Consider the following 20,013-nt stretch of genomic DNA (forward strand, 5'->3'; position numbering starts at 1 on the left):
CCTATAGGTCGGGTCGCAGCATCGGGCCTGGTTCAGGCCAAGTTCTGCCTGGGTTGCACCACAAAGGTCTATCATGGCTTTGGCCTTGTGTGAGCCAGAGGATCACTACCAGATGGGGGTAACTAAGAGCTGGGGGGGGGGGGGGGGGATCCTGGCCCCGGCATTTTTCCGGGAAGGTGGGAGGGAGGTCTGGTTTTCAGTTTTTGGACATTTTGCTTTTTTCTCTATTTCCCCTATTTCTTTTCATATTTACTTGCAAAAAAACTGATTTTATAAATACAGTTTTATGCTCTTAAAAATATACATGCACAAAGAAACACAATGAAATAAAATGAGTACTTATCCCCAATGAAAGGACAGCACTGCAAAGTTATATTTGGCCTGGAACAAAATTAGGAATATAAGAGTGAAGGGGAGACCAAAAACAAGACATAAAGAAACAGTCATACTGGTAAGGTTTGGTAAGGGCCCATCATCTTTGTTCAAGGGCCACAGGCCTCCTGGAACAGCCATAATGACAGGAGGTTCGGTGCCTGCCTGACGTCCAGTGGCAAGGAGTTCCAGGTGGAAGGGACAGAGCCGGAAAGTTTTTTTTTCCTTGTGTTAGCAAAACACATTGCTATGGGGGTAGGTACTACCAGGCAAGTGGGTAGTTTGTGAAGAGAGTGAGCTGGAGAGTAAACAGAGAGATAGCTATTTAAATAGGCACAAGCAGACCATTATGGGCCAGGAGTAGAAATTTGAAAGTGATGCGAGAGGCAATGAGGAGCCAATAAAGAGATTTTAGGAGAGGGGTTATTCAATCAAATTTGCTGGCATTGAACAATAATTGAAATGCAGCATTTTGTATAAGTTGCAGCCGTCAAGTCATTTTAAAAAACTCATATAAAGGGAATTACTGTAGTACAGGCTGGAGATAAAAAAAAAGGTCTGAACGGTTGTCACACAGGCTGAAGGACTAGGGGACACTCCATGAAGTTAGCATGGGGCACATTTAAAACTAATCGGAGAAAGTTCTTTTTTACTCAACGCACAATTAAACTCTGGAATTTGTTGCCAGAGAATGTGGTTCGTGCAGTTAGTATAGCTGTGTTTAAAAAAGGATTGGATAAGTTCTTGGAGGAGAAGTCCATTACCTGCTATTAAGTTCACTTAGAGAATAGCCACTGCCATTAGCAATGGTTACATGGAATAGACTTAGTTTTTGGGTACTTGCCAGGTTCTTATGGCCTGGATTGGCCACTGTTGGAAACAGGATGCTGGGCTTGATGGACCCTTGGTCTGACCCAGTATGGCATTTTCTTATGTTCTTATGTTCTTATGGCATAGGTGTGAGAATTGACCAAGAAATGGCATAGGTGTGAGAATTGACCAAGAAATGGAATAGGTGTTGAAGCTATCGAAGGTGGAAAAAGGCAAATATAGTGACGGATTGAATTTGGGCTTCAAAGCTAATATTTAACCCTAATATGATGCCAAGACTCCTGACGTCATGGCTGAGGGTTAGTGTAGATCCTTCTAGTACTACACTGGGGCACAGATGGGAGTGGTCTGGTTTTTCAATCCACAATACTTCTGTTTTTTAGGTCCCAAAACGTTCCCTCCCACTTCCCCAATGCTATGCCCCTCTCCCCAAGATGGATCCAAGCACTGTCTGCTTGAGGCCCGAGCCCAGCAACTTCTAAACTTCCACCTTAGATGATTAAGCTGATGGTACTTCCTTACCTTCCACTGATTTGGGGGCTAATTTTCTCCTTCATATATTTGAAGAGATAGAGAGTCGCCCTGAAGCACCACAGTGACTGCATGACCCTCAGACTGCCACACTTCCCAGAAGTTCTCCTACCCTTCCTGCCTCTTCTCCCTCCTTATCCTTCATATTCCTCTATGATTCCTTTCCAGCTCCTTTCCTTCTCACACAAAGATATGTTGGTAAAATGTTAGCAGATTCATTTCTACACAGACAGCAAAGGGATAACCATGATCTTTGCTCCTTGTTAAACCCTAAAAGTTAGCAAGTAGCACATTTAAGAATAATCAGAGAAAATTATTTTTCACTCAACGCACAATAAAGCTCTGGAATGTGCTGTCAGAGGATGTGGTTAGTGCAGTTAGTGTAGCTGGGTTCAAAAAAGGTTTGGATAAGTTCTTGGAGGAGAAGTCCATTAACGGCTATTAATCAATTTTACTTAGGGAATAGCCACTGCTATTAATTGCATCAGTAGCATGGGATCTTCTTAGTGTTTGGGTACTTGCCAGGTTCTTGTGGCCTGGTTTTGGCCTCTGTTGGAGACGGGATGCTGGGCTTGATGGACCCTTGGTCTGACCCAGCATGGCAATTTCTTATGTTCTTAAAGGAAAAGGGGGTCTTGCCTAGCAACCAAAGACATATTAATCATTTTTCTGTATGTTGCCTGTAACCTGAATAACTCCTGTTCAATCTATTCTTTGTTCTCTTCTGATTAAAATGCTCTTACTAGGGTTTCCTTGTTTTACTTTAAGCTTCCTATTAAAATTTGTTGATTACAGCTCAAGACTCCTAAAATGATAGCTCTATCAACAGGTTATGGGCCCAGAGAAAAATGCTCTGCTGTAATCTTACCCTATGAGTACTTTGGAGACACAGAGGGAACCTAATCACCCATTACAGACAACGACTAGCAGTTAGGTTTTTAAATCAGGGATAATCAAACTAGCTATGGAAGTTTAAGATGGAAAAGCTCCTGTTGCGTCCGTCGCTGCTCGATGCCCTCACTCCGCCCTCTTTACCTCTGTGGCGACTCCCTCTGGGTCTGATGGATGGTTAGCTGCCGTGGCATCTTCTTGCTGTCTCCCTCCGGCGTCCCCGGACCAGCACGACACTTCGGATCCGTCATATTGCCTGATGACGTAGGGTGCGCACTCCCATTGAAGTACCAGCAAGGGAGCGAACCTCGGGGGCGTCCCCCCGGGATGACATCATCCACTTCCAATATAAAAGGTCTCAGTATTCGCTAACGAATCGAGTTAGCAAGGGGATTGCTTCGGTTTCTCTCCCAAGCTACACTGCCTCCTCGGACTTACCAGGGGTACCCGCTCCTCGGAGGCCTCGCTCTTTTTTCTTTATTTCAGATTGCCAATAGGAACCGGTACTCACTCCTCAAGGGCCCATGTTCCTGAACACTCTGAAGAGTCTCTACTGCCTGGAAGCTATCACAGATACAGACATTTGTGAGTTACCATCGCTCTCTCAGAGCTTTCCCTGGAACCAGGTACTCGCTCCTCGAGGGCCTAACCCTTTCCAGCTACTGAGCTTCCTTAAGACATTATGTGAGTTTTGTCATCCAGTTCTGGCTATGAACACAGCATACCCTGTCTACTCACTATCTATAGTTTCTCTATAGCTCAGCAACCCTGTGATCGCTGTTCCAGTACCTGAGGGACGTCAGCCCTGCCGGGCACATCAGCTCACTACTGCCACCTCTGGTGGTTCTACTAACCTGTCTAATAAAAGAACTATCTGTGTCTGTCTCCATATCCAAGCCTAGCCGGTGGTCCCTCTCAGGATATCCTCCTGGGGGCGCAGTCATCTGCCATCAGCCCAAGGATTCACCTATCTACATTCCTCTACAGCCTAGTTATTTTATTTTATTTTACTTTAAAAAAAGAAGTACTGAAAAGCAATTTTTTCTGCTTTTCTGTACTTCTTTTCAATGCACTCAGCTATTAATTCCTGCTCCAGGCAGGCGTTAATATCTGAGCGATAAATGTGTGTCTGATATGCACATTTATCTTTTTGCATTTGGACTGAATGAGTAATAGGCTCATTCGCATACACTTGCATGTGATGAGCGCTATCTCATTCACTCCACGTCAGATGCGCGTTAAATAGCCGCTAATCCTCCTATTGCATTAGGGGGTGGATTAGCGCCTATGTATCCCACTTCCGACTGCGGGTTAAATACACTGTATTGCATCGGCCCGTCAGAGGATAACTTTCAAACCTATTCATGTTACTGGATTTGCGTGGAGTGGACATGTCCTAGTATTTTGTTAAAACTTTGCAGCGGGTTGCTGTACAGTTTTTTTTTAAAATATAAGTATTGAGCTCAGAAGGTACATGCATGTTTCAGTATGCACAAATATTTGCAATGGAATGAATGCACATAGTTTGCCTGATTTATAAACATATGTGCTTATATTTTACTTATGAACAAAATATAACATGTTCACTTAAAACCCTGATTTATATGTAGAGGTAGGTATATTTTAAAATATGCATGCATATTTGAAATCTTCAGATTGCCAATACCTCTGCCAGTTTGACCCGTCCATCTCCAGTTTCCTGAGATCCTCCTAGCACTTCACCCTGAACTCCCACCCAAAAATCAGGCAAGAGTTGTAAAATTGTGCAAATGAATTGTCCGATGTATTTGCATAAATCTCTTATAAAATAGTAACTTCCATGCATACCTCTTAGCACCATCCTAAAACGAGGTAGGCCACCCCTTTTCTGTGCAGGTAAATGTGTGCACAAAACCAAAAATACAAGCATACCTTGGATGTTTATAAAATAGCATGTAGACGAATACAGGCTGTTTATGTGTATATATGCTAATTTTCCATAAGTAACCCCTTTGAAAATGTATTCATTAGCATAAACAAAGAATTCTTAGTAGCAAGTTAATGGACATAGCAGAAGAATTAAGAACGGTGTCTGTCTGGCAGGCTTCACATTTTTCTATGCTGACATTTAAGGCATTAGTTTAAGGCATTCTGCTGACATTTAAATATGTGTCCATGGCTAATAGACCTCCCCTGGTCCTTCATGTCCTCCTCTCCAATATAAACTAAGAAAGCTTTCCTAGTGCACCAGCACGAAGAGGAGACTTAGAGAAAAGGGGACAATAACAGAGGAGACACATAGGGATGTGCACACAAATGTTTTTCAGTTCATTTTGTTCATTTGTTTTGGTACAGAAATATTTTTAGTATTGTTTTTTCATTTCTGCTTTTTTCCAGTGCATATTTTAAAATTATTTTTATTTATTTATTTGTAGATTCTTATAATCCACTAACCTTCCAATAAAATTGTCCAGAGTGGATTATCAAACAACATGCACAATTACATATTTCATTTAGTTTCATTCATTTTAGTAGTTTGTGTGCATAAAAGTATGAAGTCAAATTTTAAAAATTTACAGCCGTAAACTACTGGAACAAATGAAAATGAATGCATTTCAGTAATAAATCCACCTTTTTCATAAGATAAATACATTTCCAAGCGATAGGTTCTTGGACAAAGGTCTTCCCTGGATATCACTAGAGGCATTCACAGACTTGAGACTGAAGCATTTTGAAGCAGTTGGTTTTGTTTGAGTGAAAATTTCAAGTCTGTGAGCTTAAAAGGCAGCAGCAGGAGACTATGGTGCAGCTACTGCAGTGCCTACACTACTGAGCACTACTATAAAGGATCCACGCACAGATGAAAAACCAGGAGTATGTGTTGTTAGAAGATCATCTGGTATAAAAACCAGCAAAAGGAAACTTAGGTGAATGTATAGGATAGGAGTTCTATCCTATACATGTTCTAAGCTTCAGTAATATTTGCACTAATTAGCCAACAATATCATCATCCACTTAGAGATAGTAAGCAGAGACAAATAGGCGTCTTTGTCAGTAGCCATTTTTTGAGCTGTGATGCAGAAATAATAGCAAATTTTCCCCTGAAGAAGAAATGTTCACTTTCGAAACATGGCCCATTTTGGGTGCCTTGAGGAATAAGCAAACATCGCGTGTTTTCAGATGTCTCTTTTCATAAACTGATAAATTGATAAAGGTCAAATCATTTATTACATTCGATGGATAGGATTTTTAATCTGCACAATATGGCATTTGAAAAAACTCTTAAAATATTTAATTCTATTGGATGGAGGGGGCGATGATGATATTGTTGGCCAATCAGTGAAAATATTACTGATAGCGTAGAACGTTGAGCAATATTCCTCCTATTCTTTACATTTATTCACCGAAGTTTCCTTTTAATGGATTTTATACCAGATGATGTTCTATCACATACACTGCTGAGTGATGCGGGTGCCCTTCTGAGTCATGGCAGTCATATTCCTCCTCTTACATGCTCCCTTCTGTCCCCTACTACCTTCTCTGCCATTGCTCCTTGAAGATCCTTACTGCTAAACAAAGCACAGGGCTTTTTAACATGCAGTCAGTGCTAGTTTTCTGCTTTCCTAGAAACCCCTGCTGTGCTTTTTCCTCATTTTCTGTAGCGTATTAGATCTTCCACTTCTTACCTTTGCACTGAAAAGCAAGACCCATGAGCTAGGCTTACGTGATATTCCTTGGAAACAAGAAGAAAAGAGACTGAACATGCTCAGTTTGCCTGGATCACGCCTTTTACTTTGCCCTTGGTAAGTAACAAGCTCATGCTATTTAGATAATGCATTTTTAGGTTATCGCCCATGATTGTAGCATGGCCACGCTATTTCTGAATTGTTTTTTGTGTGAATATACAAAACGTTTTGGCATCGCTCATTAAAGGGTGAATGTGAAAAGCATTGCTTAGGCTAAAAGGCCCATACACGTGAGTATGTGAGCCACATGCGAGCAACACACATTTTAAAAGCCACTAATTACACGTGTATACGCGTGTGCACGAGCTAAAAAAAGGGGCATGGCCTGGCGTTCTGGGGCGGGGCCCACAGCTGCTGGTGTAAATTAGGACCAGAGGCCACGCTGCATGGGGACTTGTTAGCTGCACGTACTGACTATGCCTCCTGACGCAGAAGTCGCGTTTTAAGCCTAACATGACAGGGTGAGGGGTCCAGGTCAGCTGGGAGGAGTGCAGGATGAAGAACCAGAGGGGTCTGCAGGACCTCGAGATAGAATGGGCAAACTGCTGGACTATGGGAATAAGCTTTGTGCGAGCAAGTTCTAAAATCTGCTTACCAGTGTGCGTTAAACAAATATCCACTCGCACACCTATATGTGCATGCATGGGTGCCTGCCTGATTGTTTTAAACTTATTGTCCTTGTGGGGTTTTTATTTTACCAGGCTTGCTAGATCTTTTTTGCAAGCTTTTTGTCCTTTAAGATTTATTACCTGTGTTCATTTATCTGTTACATATTACCACAGGTTATTTAAATCAGAAAAAATCTCACTATCTAGAAAGTAGCATTAAGTGCAGACTGCAGCAGGGATAAATAGGGAAACCTGGGAGAAAGCGTTCTTTCCTTCATGTGGAATCTGAATCCAGGAGCAGAGGCAAAGGAGGAAGAGAGAGAGAGAGAAAGGCAGGGGAAGGACCCCAGAGCAGCAGGAGAGACGGGAGGAAAGCCCTCAGCACCTGTCTACAGGAGGCCACACGGGCAGGCAGCATCCTAGGCCTTTGAACTCTTCTGGACCTAGAAGAGCCAGATGTAGAGGGAGCATGGCCTCCCTTCCCACTCTTGGTATCTTAGATAGCGTGCACTTTTGTGAATGTTTTAACTGCATGGAATTATGGATATTTTGGAGTGTAAATGAATAAATAAATTGCATATAATCTTACAATCCCTGTACGTCTTCTGGCAGTGGTCTGGGTAGCCACTTCATCCCACATCACCTGAATAGGCTGGTCCAGTTTCGGTATTGCCCCATTGCATACATGGAGGCAGAATCAGGACTTGATGAAGCTGTTCAGCTGAGGTAATGTGGCAAACCCTGGTGTACAGCTTCTTAGGCTGCCCCTAAGCCCTTGCACAGCTTGTGCTCTGCCACCATGGACCTCTGGTTGGACTCTCGCTCAGTAGAGGAGAAGGTGCATGTTTTCTTTGCTGCTTCAAAAGATGTTGCAGCCACAATGAACGGGTGATGACGTCCCTGCTTTGCCTGCTACCTCTGCTTTTTCACATCTAGCAAAAAGATGAGAGGATTTCCTCTTTTCCTGCCATCTCTTCTCTCTCTCCCCCCTCCTATGTTATCACCTATCTTTTCTTCTCTCCCCCCCCCCCCCCCCATGTCCTTTCTCTCTGTGGCCTCCCACCAGTAGCTCTCCTATAAGTGCCTTTTACACTCCTGCTGAAGGGACAATGCATCCCTGCTTTGGTTGCTATTGCTGCAACCCTGGTTAGGTTTATTTGGTTGGTAAAACAGAGCGTGCACTTGGAGAGCAGGATATGGCACAGAGTTTCAGCGTAGCACTCCATATAATAAATAAATGCTATTTGTGCTAACTGAAGGAACTGATGCACGTTCTAGCATTTCCATATAATAAATAAATGCTATTTGTGCTAACTGAAGGAACTGATGCACGTTCTAGCATTTCCATATAATAAATAAATGCTATTTGTGCTAACTGAAGGAACTGATGCACGTTCTAGCATTTCCATATAATAAATAAATGCTATTTGTGCTAAATGAAGGAACTGATGCACGTTCTAGCATTTCCATATAATAAATAAATGCTATTTGTGCTAAATGAAGGAACTGATGCACGTTCTAGCATTTCCATATAATAAATAAATGCTATTTGTGCTAACTGAAGGAACTGATGCTCGTTCTAGCATTTCCACGTACAGCTGTGGAAATAACACTGCAGGTTCTTCATCCAACATGAAAGGCAGGAAAATGAAAAAGTTAGCAGGAGAGAGTATTTCTCAGCCTCTGATTTACACAGCTGCAAAGCTATTAGGGGCCAATTTCCAAAGCATTTAGGCTTCTAAATTGGCCCTTTTGAAAATTTATTAGAGCTGAATTTAGGACCCTAAAAGTGGGTGGTTAAGGGGGTGGAGTTAATGTTGGAAAACATAGTTAGGAGCTTAGCACTGATTTTCAGAACTAGGCACCTAATTTAGGATCCTAAATCTAAGCAAATTAGCACCTTAAATTTATGTGAATTGTCAGCTGAAAACTTAAATCCTGATTTTCCAAAGCACTGACATGTTTAAAACTGGGATTTACATGTGCAAATGTCGTTTACCGATGTAAGTGGGCTTTTGAAAATTACTGAGATAGTAAGCTGCATTTACTCCTTTGAAAATTCACGTATTAGGCTCCCAAATTCAGCTGAAACTAGACACCTAATTTAGGAGCCCAGCTTTATTTTGAATATCAGCCCCTTAAGTCTGTCCGCATGGACACCCGTACTGTGCTGTACTCGTCTGCAATGTGCACGCTGGCGCTGAGCAGTAACAATTAGGGATGTGAATCGTTTTAGGACGATTAAAATTATCGTCCGATAATTTTAATATCGTCTTAAACCGTTATGGAACACAATACAATAGAGATTCTAACGATTTATCGTTAAAAATCGTTAGAATCGTGAGCCGGCACACTAAAACCCCCTAAAACCCACCCCCGACCCTTTAAATTAAATCCCCCACCCTCCCGAACCCCCCCCCAAATGACTTAAATAACCTGCGGGTCCAGCGGCGGTCCGGAACGGCAGCGGTCCGGAACGGGCTCCTGCTACTGAATCTTGTTGTCTTCGGCCGGCGCCATTTTCCAAAATGGCGCCGAAAAATGGCGGCGGCCATAGACGAACACGATTGGACGGCAGGAGGTCCTTCCGGCCCCCCGCTGGACTTTTGGCAAGTCTTGTGGGGGTCAGGAGGCCCCCCCCAAGCTGGCCAAAAGTTCCTGGAGGTCCAGCGGGGGTCAGGGAGCGATTTCCCGCCGCGAATCGTTTTCGTACAGAAAATGGCGCCGGCCATACGCGTATGGCCGGCGCCATTTTCCGTACGGAAAATGGCGCCGGCAGGAGATCGACTGCAGGAGGTCGTTCAGCGAGGGTTCCGGCGCCTCGCTGAACGACCTCCTGCAGTCGATCTCCTGCCGGCGCCATTTTCCGTACGAAAACGATTCGCGGCGGGAAATCGCTCCCTGACCCCCGCTGGACCTCCAGGAACTTTTGGCCAGCTTGGGGGGGGCCTCCTGACCCCCACAAGACTTGCCAAAAGTCCAGCGGGGGTCCAGAAGGACCTCCTGCCGTCCAATCGTGTTCGTCTATGGCCGCCGCCATTTTTCGGCGCCATTTTGGAAAATGGCGCCGGCCGAAGACAACAAGATTCAGTAGCAGGAGCCCGTTCCGGACCGCTGCCGTTCCGGACCGCCGCTGGACCCGCAGGTTATTTAAGTCATTTGGGGGGGGGGGGGGTTCGGGAGGGTGGGGGATTTAATTTAAAGGGTCGGGGGTGGGTTTTAGGGGGGTTTAATGTGCCGGTTTTGCGATTTTACGTTTTTTTCGATTTTTTACGATTTTTCACGATTTTTCACGATATTTTACCCCCCCAAACGGCAACAATACGATTCCCTCCCCCTCCCAGCCGAAATCGATCGTTAAGACGATCGAGGACACGATTCACATCTCTAGTAACAATCGCCTTTTTGTACTTACTGATCATAACGGATACTGTGTTAACGCTGGGGCTGAAAGAGCAGCGTCCCTTCCCAGATTCATTCTTAAAGTCAATCAGGAATACATGATCCTGCAATAAAGAACAAAGGCATTGCCAGCTCTTGTAAAAGTCATTATCAGGAGGGAGGTTAACAGGTAGTACTTAAGTTTTGTCCCCAAGAAGAGGAAATAAGAACATAAGAAAATGCCATACTGGGTCAGACCAAGGGTCCATCAAGCCCAGCATCCTGTTTCCAACAGTGGCCAATCCAGGCCATAAGAACCTGGCAAATACCCCAAAACTAAGTCTATTCCATGTTACTGTTGCTAGTAATAGCAGTGGCTATTTTCTAAGTCAACTTAATTAATAGCAGGTAATGGACTTCTCCTCCAAAAACTTATCCAAGCCTTTTTTAAACACCGCTACACTAACTGCACTAACCACATCCTCTGGCAACAAACTCCAGAGTTTAATTGTGCGTTGAGTGAAAAAGAACTTTCTCCGATTAGTTTTAAATGTGCCCCATGCTAACTTCATGGAGTGTCCCCCTAGTCTTTCTACTATCCAAAAGAGTAAATAACCGATTCACATCCACCCATTCTAGACCTCTCATGATTTTAAACACCTCTATCATATCCCCCCCTCAGCCGTCTCTTCTCCAAGCTGAAAAGTCCTAACCTCTTTAGTCTTTCCTCATAGGGGAGCTGTTCCATCCCCTTTATCATTTTGGTCACCCTTCTCTGCACCTTCTCCATCGCAATTATATCTTTTTTTAGATGCAGCGACCAGAATTGTACACAGTATTCAAGGTGCGGTCTCAACATGGAGCGATACAGAGGCATTTTGACATTTTCCTTTTTATTCACCATTCCCTTTCTAATAATTCCCAACATTCTGTTTGCTTTTTTGACTGCCACAGCACACTGAGCCGACAATTTCAATGTGTTATTCACTATGACGCCTAGATCTCTTTCTTGGGTGGTAGCTCCTAATATGGAACCCAACATTGTGTAATTATAGCAGGGGTTATTTTTCCCTATATGCATCACCTTACACTTATCCACATTAATCTGCCATTTTGATGCCCAATTTTCCAGTCTCACAAGGTCTTCCTGCTTGTGATTTAACTACTCTGAACAATTTTGCATCATCTGCAAATTTGATTATCTCACTCATCGTATTCCTTTCCAGATCATTTATAAATGTATTGAAAAGGGTCCCAATACAGATCCCTGAGGCACTTCACTGCCCACTCCCTTCCACTGAGAAAATTGGTATGTTTGGTTTTTCTGATTTTTTTAAAACTAAGACTATATAAACTGTAGGACCTGCATGCTAAAGGGTGTTAGTGTCAACTCCCATAATTAACATGTGTGTCATCTAATGCCGGTAATTAACAAGTGTCACCTAATGACTGTAATTAACATGTCACCCAATGCCCCTAATAAACAGGTCACCTAACACCCATAATTAACATCACCTAACACCAGTAATTAACTCATCACCTAACACCCGTAATTAATAGCTGTCACCTAACACCCGTAATTAATGTGTCACCTAACACCCGTAATTAATGTGTCACCTAACGCCTGTAATTAACACATTTCACCTAACTCCCATAATTAACATCACCTAACATCCATAATTAATAGCTGTCACCTAACACCCATAATTAACATGTGTCACCTAACACCCATAATTAACTCATCACCTAACACCCATAATTAATAGCTGTCACCTAACACCCATAATTAACATGTGTCACCTAACACCCATAATTAACATGTGTCACCTAATGCCTGTAATTAACACGTGTCACCTAATGCCCATAATTAACACGTGTCACCTAATGCCCATTAATTAACACGTCACCTAATGCCCATTAACACGTCACCTAATGCCCATTAATTAATAGCTGTCACCTAACACCCATAATTAGCGTCACCTAACGCTCGTAATTAACGTGTCACCTAACACCCATTAACATGTCACCTAACACCCATAATTAATAGTTGTCACATAACACCCATAATTAACGTATCACCTAACGCCCATAATTAACGTGTCATCTAACGCCCATAATTAACGTGTCACCTAACACCCATAATTAACTCATCACCTAACACCCATAATTAATAGCTGTCACCTAATACCCATAATTCACGTCACCTAACACCTATAATTAACATCACCTAACACCCGTAATTAACTCATCACCTAACACCCATAATTAATAGCTGTCACCTAACACCCATAATTAACATGTGTCACCTAACTCCCATAATTAACGTCACCTAACACCCATAATTAACATGTGTCACCTAATGCCTGTAATTAACACACGTGTCACCTAACGCCCATAATTAATATGTCACCTAATACCCATAATTAACACACGTGTCACCTAACGCCCATAATTATCACCTAACACCCATAATTATCACACGTGTCACCTAACACCCATAATTAACACACGTGTCACCTAACGCCCATAATTAATACACATCACCTGCCCGTAATTAAGACGTGTCACCTAGTGTCCATAACTAACATGTCACCCAAAGCTCGTAATTAACCTGTTTATTTATTTATTATTTTTATATACCAACATTTGATCTGAGATATCACATCAGTTAACATTCAGGTACTGTAGGTATTTTAGGTACTTCCCTATCCCCAGAGGGCTCACAATCTAAGTTTGTACCTGAGGCAATGGAGGGTAAAGTGACTTGCCCAAGGTCACAAGGAGCGACAGCGGAACTCGAACTCTGGTCTCCTGGTTCGTAGCCACTGCTCTAACCACTAAGCTATTCCTCCTCCCTATTTATGACATGTGTCACCTAACCATCATAATTACGTGTCAGCTAATTAACGAGTGTGTCACCTAGCACTGATAAATAACACATCACCTAATGCCCATAATCAACGGGTCACCTAATGCCCGTAATTAACATGTTTCACCTAATGCATGCAATTACCATATTCACTTAGCACTCATAATTAACATGTTACCTAATGCTGGTAATTAACATGTGTCACCTGATGACCTAATTAACATGTGTGTCACCTAAGGCCCATAATTAACGTGTCACTTATTGCCCTTAAATAACACATGTCACCTAATGCCCGTAATTAACATGTATCACCTAACACCTGTAATTAAGATGCATTTCACCTAAAGCTTGTAATTAACATTCATCATCGAACACCTGTAATTAACAAGTGTTTCATCTAGCGACCATAATGAACACATGTCCATAATTAACGTCACCTAACCACCGTAATTAACACGTCACCTAACGCCCGTAATTAACACACGTGTCACCTAATGCCCATAATTAACATGTCACCTAATGCCCGTAATACATGTCACCTAACACCCATAATTAACACACGTCACCTAATGCCTGTAATTAACATGTATCACCTAACACCCATAATTAACACATGTCACCTAATGCCCGTAATTAACAGGTGTCACCTAACGCCCGTAATTAACACACGTCACCTAAAGCCCGTAATTAACATGTGTCACCCAACACCCATAATTAACACACGTGTCACCTAATGCCCGTAATTAACATGTGTCACCTAACACCCATAATTAACACGTGTCACCTAATGCTCGTAATTAACATGTGCTCGTAATTAACATGTCACCTAACACCCATAATTAACACACGTGTCACCTAACGCCCATAATTAACATGTGTCACCCAACACCCATAATTAACACACGTGTCACCAAATGCCCGTAATTAACATGTCACCTAACCACCATAATTAACACGTGTCACCTAACACCTGTAATTAACAAGTGTTTCATCTAGTGCTCATAATGAACATATCTCCTAATTCCCATGATTAACATGCCACCTAACCACCGTAATTAAAATGTGTCAGCTAATGCCCATAATTAACAGGTGTCACCTAACAGCAGTAATTAACATGTCACCTAATGCCCGTAATTAACCCGTGTCACCTAACGACCGTAACACGTGTCACTTACCCATAATTAACATCTGTGTTACCTAAGGCCTGTAATGAACATGTGTCACCTAACGCCCCTAAATAACAAGTGCCACCTAATGCCTGTAATTAGCATATCTGTCACCTAATGCCCATAAATAACTCATATATCACTTAATGCCCGTAATTAATTTGTGTGTCAACTAATGCTAATGTATGTTATCTGCATGCGGTGACATAATGGATGAGTCCATTAAAATAAAAATTAATGCTAATGGCCTGATTACGAATTAATGCTGGCTAGCACATTAGTTCCTAAAAAGATTATTGCAGGTCACTTAATGCGGGAACGTTAGCAGGAAGTGTAAATGAGCACTTCTGAACCCCTCTCCATACTCCTCCTGCTAGAAAAATTGTTCTCCCCATTTCCAGAACACAATCATGTTTTTAGGCCTGCCCCTTCATCGCCCCCCTCCCCCCTGCCCAGATTGTATTTGGGCACCCGAGAGTGTTACCATCTCATCCCCTTGAAGAAATATGAGATAGTGAACAGCACAAGCCAATGACCATCTACTCATGCAAGTACATAGGGATAGAACCGGGTACCTTCTACTCATGCAGGTACATAGGGATAGAACCGGGTACCTTCTACTCATGCAAGTACTTAGGGATAGAACCGGGTACCTTCTACTCATGCAGGTACATAGGGACAGAACCGGGTACCTTCTACTCATGCAGGTATATAGGGACAGAACCGGGTACCTTCTACTCATGCAAGTACATAGGGATAGAACCGGGTACCTTCTACTCATGCAAGTACTTAGGGATAGAACCGGGTACCTTCTACTCATGCAGGTACATAGGGATAGAACCGGGTACCTTCTACTCATGCAGGTATATAGGGATAGAACCGGGTACCTTCTACTCAGTCAGGTATATGGGGATAGAACCGGGTAGCTTCTATTCATGCAGGTATATAGGGATAGAACCGGGTACCTTTTACTCATGCAGGTATATAGGGATAGAAATGGGTACCTTCTACTCATGCAGGTATATGGGGATAGAACCGGATAGCTTCTACTCATGCAGGTATATGGGGATAGAACCGGGTAGCTTCTACTCAGGCAGGTATATGGGGATAGAACCGGGTAGCTTCTACTCATGCAGGTATATGGGGATAGAACCGGGTAGCTTCTACTCAGGCAGGTATATGGGGATAGAACCGGGTAGCTTCTACTCATGCAGGTATATGGGGATAGAACCGGGTAGCTTCTACTCATGCAGGTATATAGGGATAGAACCGGGTACCTTCTACTCAGGCAGTATATGGGGATAGAACCGGGTAGCTTCTACTCATGCAGGTATATGGGGATAGAACCGGGTACCTTCTACTCATGCAGGTATATGGGGATAGAACCTGGTACCTTCTACTCATGCAGGTATATGGGGATAGAACCGGGTACCTTCTACTCATGCAGGTATATGGGGATAGAACCGGGTAGCTTCTACTCATGCAGGTATATGGGGATAGAACCGGGTAGCTTCTACTCATGCAGGTATATAGGGATAGAACCGGGTACCTTCTACTCAGGCAGGTATATGAGGATAGAACTGGGTAGCTTCTACTCATGCAGGTATATGGGGATAGAACCGGGTACCTTCTACTCATGCAGGTATATGGGGATAGAACCGGGTACCTTCTACTCATGCAGGTGTATGGGGATAGAACCGGGTACCTTCTACTCAGGCAGGTATATGGGGATAGAACCGGGTAGCTTCTACTCATGCAGGTATATGGGGATAGAACCGGGTACCTTCTACTCATACAGGTATATAGGGATAGAACCGGGTATCTTCTACTCAGGCAGGTATATGGGGATAGAACCGGGTAGCTTCTACTCATGCAGGTATATGGGGATAGAACCGGGTAGCTTCTACTCATGCAGGTATATAGGGATAGAACCGGGTACCTTCTACTCAGGCAGGTATATGAGGATAGAACTGGGTAGCTTCTACTCATGCAGGTATATGGGGATAGAACCGGGTACCTTCTACTCATGCAGGTATATGGGGATAGAACCGGGTACCTTCTACTCATGCAGGTATATGGGGATAGAACCGGGTACCTTCTACTCAGGCAGGTATATGGGGATAGAACCGGGTAGCTTCTACTCATGCAGGTTTACAGGGATAGAAACGGGTACCTTCTACTCATGCAGGTATATGGGGATAGAACCGGGTAGCTTCTACTCATGTAGGCATACAGGGATAGAACTGGGTAGCTTCTACTCATGCAGGCATATAGGGATAGAAATGGGTACCGTCTACTCCTGCAGGTACATAGGGATAGAAATGGGTATCTTCTAAAGCATGCCAGTACATGGGGATAGAACCTGGCACCTTCTATTCATGCAGGTAGGTACATAGAGACAGAACCGGGTACCTTCTACTCATGCAGGTACATAGGGATAAAACTGGGTACCTTCTACTTCTACCCTACGTCACGTGATTCACCGCGCCTCCACTCCCGGACCTCTGCTGGACACAACCGGAACTTTTGGCCAGCTTGGGGGGGCCTCCTGACCCCCCCAAGCTGGCCAAAAGTTCCGGTTGGGTCGAACGGGGGTCCCGGAGCGGAGGCGTGGTGAATCACGTGACGTCGGCGTCACTCCGACGTGACGCCGACGTCACGTGCTCCTCGCAAAGGAATATAGGAATGGCTTCCTGACTCCCCGCTGGACCACCAGGGAGTTTTGGTAAGTCTTGGGGGGGGGGATTAAGGAGGGTGAGGGGTTTAAATTTTTATTTAGGATCAACGATCGCGATTTCCAACTTATTCAACATAGCTATGTTGAATAAGTTGGAAATTGCGATCGTTGCGCCTCATCACTTTTTTAAGTTAAAAAAAAAAAGTTGCGTTTTACATATGCGTTCAAAACGAATGCACACCCCTAGAACTGGATACCTTCTACAGCATGCCAGTACATAGGGATAGATCTGGATACCAGCTACAGCATGCCAGTACATAGGGATAGAACTGGATACCAGCTACAGCATGCCAGTACATAGGGATAGTACTGGATACCAGCTACAGCATGCCAGTACTTAGGATAGATCTGGATACCAGCTACAGCATGCCAGTACATAGGGATAGATCTGGATACCGGCTACGGCATGCCAGTACATAGGGATAGATCTGGATACCAGCTACAGCATGCCAGTACATAGGGATATATCTGGATACCAGGCAGCTACAGCATGCCAGTACATAGGGATAGATCTGGATACCAGCTACAGCATGCCAGTACATAGGGATATATCTGGATACCAGGCAGCTACAGCATGCCAGTACATAGGGATAGATGTGGATACCTTCTCCAGCATGCCAGTACATATGGATAGATCTGGATACCGGCTACAGCATGCCAGTACTTAGGGATAGATCTGGATACCTTCTCCAGCATGCCAGTACATAGGGATAGATCTGGATACCTTCTCCAGCATGCCCGTACATAGGGATAGATCTGGATACCTTCTCCAGCATGCCAGTACATAGGGATAGAACTGTATACCGGCTACAGCATGCCAGTACATAGGGATAGATCTGGATACTTTCTACAGCATGCCAGTACATAGGGATAGATCTGGATACCAGCTACAGCATGCCAGTACATAGGGATAGATCTGGATACCGGCTACAGCATGCCAGTACATAGGGATAGATCTGGATACTGGCTACAGCATGCCAGTACATAGGGATAGATCTGGATACTGGCTACAGCATGCCAGTACATAGGGATAGATCTGGATACTGGCTACAGCATGCCAGTACATAGGGATAGATCTGGATACTGGCTACAGCATGCCAGTACATAGGGATAGATCTGGTTACTGGCTACAGCATGCCAGTACTTAGGGATAGATCTGGATACGATCTATAGCATGCCAGTACATAGGGATAGATCTGGATACCTTCTCCAGCATGCCAGTACATAGGGATAGATCTGGATACCGGCTACAGCATGCCAGTACTTAGGGATAGATCTGGATATGATCTATAGCATGCCAGTATATACGGATAGATCTGGATACCTTCTCCAGCATGCCAGTACATAGGAATAGAGCCCGGTACCTTCTACTTTTTTACCCCCAGAGAGTCCTATAGTCAATAAGTGGACAAAGTGGAATTGAAGATTTCTATTTCAGTGTTCTGGGTGCCTGACCTTCAGTTTTCTTTTCAGTGTTTGAAGTTAATGTTTATATTGTTAACAATGAGATCTATATTCAGACAGTCTGGATAGAAAACTTGGCTGGCTAACTTTGGAGGCATTTTCAACAATGCAGCCACAGTATTGAATATAGCCAGCTATCAATTAGTTAACTATAGATGTTTAAGTTAAGGACAGCCTTTTGACTGAAACAGATTTAGCTGGCTAATTCAGCTCCTCCCAGTTATATCCCTGACTGCCCCTAACTTATCTGGCTAAATTCTAGCTGTCTATCTTATTAGTGGGTTAGAATTTAGCTGTAAAAAGGCTGAATGCAGCCAGATAAGCCACGAAACGGATAACAATTACGTTTTCCATCTAAATGGCTTTTGAATATGGACCTCAACATTAATTAAAATCCTAGGACTGATATTTGCAATACCTACGAGTGTACTCTAATCTCAAATATCAATACATTTCTGTGATATAAGAAAGAATTTGGTGCTCACAAGTTTAGAAAATCCCATCACTATTAACTTCCATTACTTGGTGCCCTGACACTCCGGATAGAAGTAATTTGTGAGGTATCTAAAGCTCCCGGCATATCTTCTGCTGAAGGCAGCATCTCCACTAATCAGTGAATGGCACCTCACGTTCAGAAAATAAATCATCCAAGCAAGGTTACACTCAGCCATGTTTTGCTAAAAGGGGATAAAAGCCTTTATTGTAATTCATAAAAATAGTAAACTATATTCTGAAAAGGTAAATCCATTAGGTAACACTTTCAGCTCTTGACTGTGATCCCCTTTCTTCATGTTGATATTTCACTTGCAAATGGCGCTTTCTGCAATGAAGCTATTTCAACAGGCAAACTTCAGTAGTAGCTGAGAATCTGGCCCCTGGCAGGGCTGCTGAGGCTGCACACGCCGCACTACAGAATGGCGAGGGTAATAGAACACTCATTTTTAGGTGACTCTAGGACTTCCCGTTTTCAGACATGGGGCTTCTTTCTTTCTCTAAAACCTCTTCTCAAAATAAGGCAGTGGTGTCTTAGAATCTGAGGCCTAGAGCCGGGTCTTGGCACTTCAGTGAAGCATGCAATGCTCAGCCCTCCAAATGACTGTAATAATATGTGCCCTTTAAGTCACGTTGCTATTCTTGGCTGATGCAGTAACGGCATTAGCACACACCATCAGTGAAATGTCTTTGCAGACTCCAGACTTCAGAGGCAGCAGCTTTTTTAATCAATAAATCATGGTCAAGCACTTATAAAGAACTGCAGTACTATGCAAATTCCCCCCTTCCAAGATGGTTGTCATTATTTTAACTGTTCAATGCTAACCTCAATTGTCTTGCTTCATGTTTTACTTTGAGTTAAATCATATGAAAAGAGAAACCAATGTCTGAGAGTTTCCAAGTATTGTAACTCCTTTTAGCATACCCACTGAGGGACTCTGCCCTT

General features: G+C 43.3%; 1 protein-coding gene across 2 annotated transcripts in view; it reads right to left on the minus strand.

The window, feature by feature from the left end:
* The window catches only part of SEMA3C (semaphorin 3C), a 276,094-nt gene that overhangs the window by 123,108 nt on the left and 132,973 nt on the right, over window positions 1-20,013 (minus strand). For both annotated transcript variants that reach the window (XM_029616209.1, XM_029616208.1), the window contains one exon: window positions 10,374-10,464. In XM_029616209.1, the coding sequence (XP_029472069.1) occupies window positions 10,374-10,464 (91 nt within the window). The remainder of the gene's footprint in view (window positions 1-10,373; window positions 10,465-20,013) is intronic.

This window comes from Rhinatrema bivittatum, chromosome 9, assembly GCF_901001135.1.
Source record: "Rhinatrema bivittatum chromosome 9, aRhiBiv1.1, whole genome shotgun sequence".
Taxonomy (NCBI): domain Eukaryota; kingdom Metazoa; phylum Chordata; class Amphibia; order Gymnophiona; family Rhinatrematidae; genus Rhinatrema; species Rhinatrema bivittatum.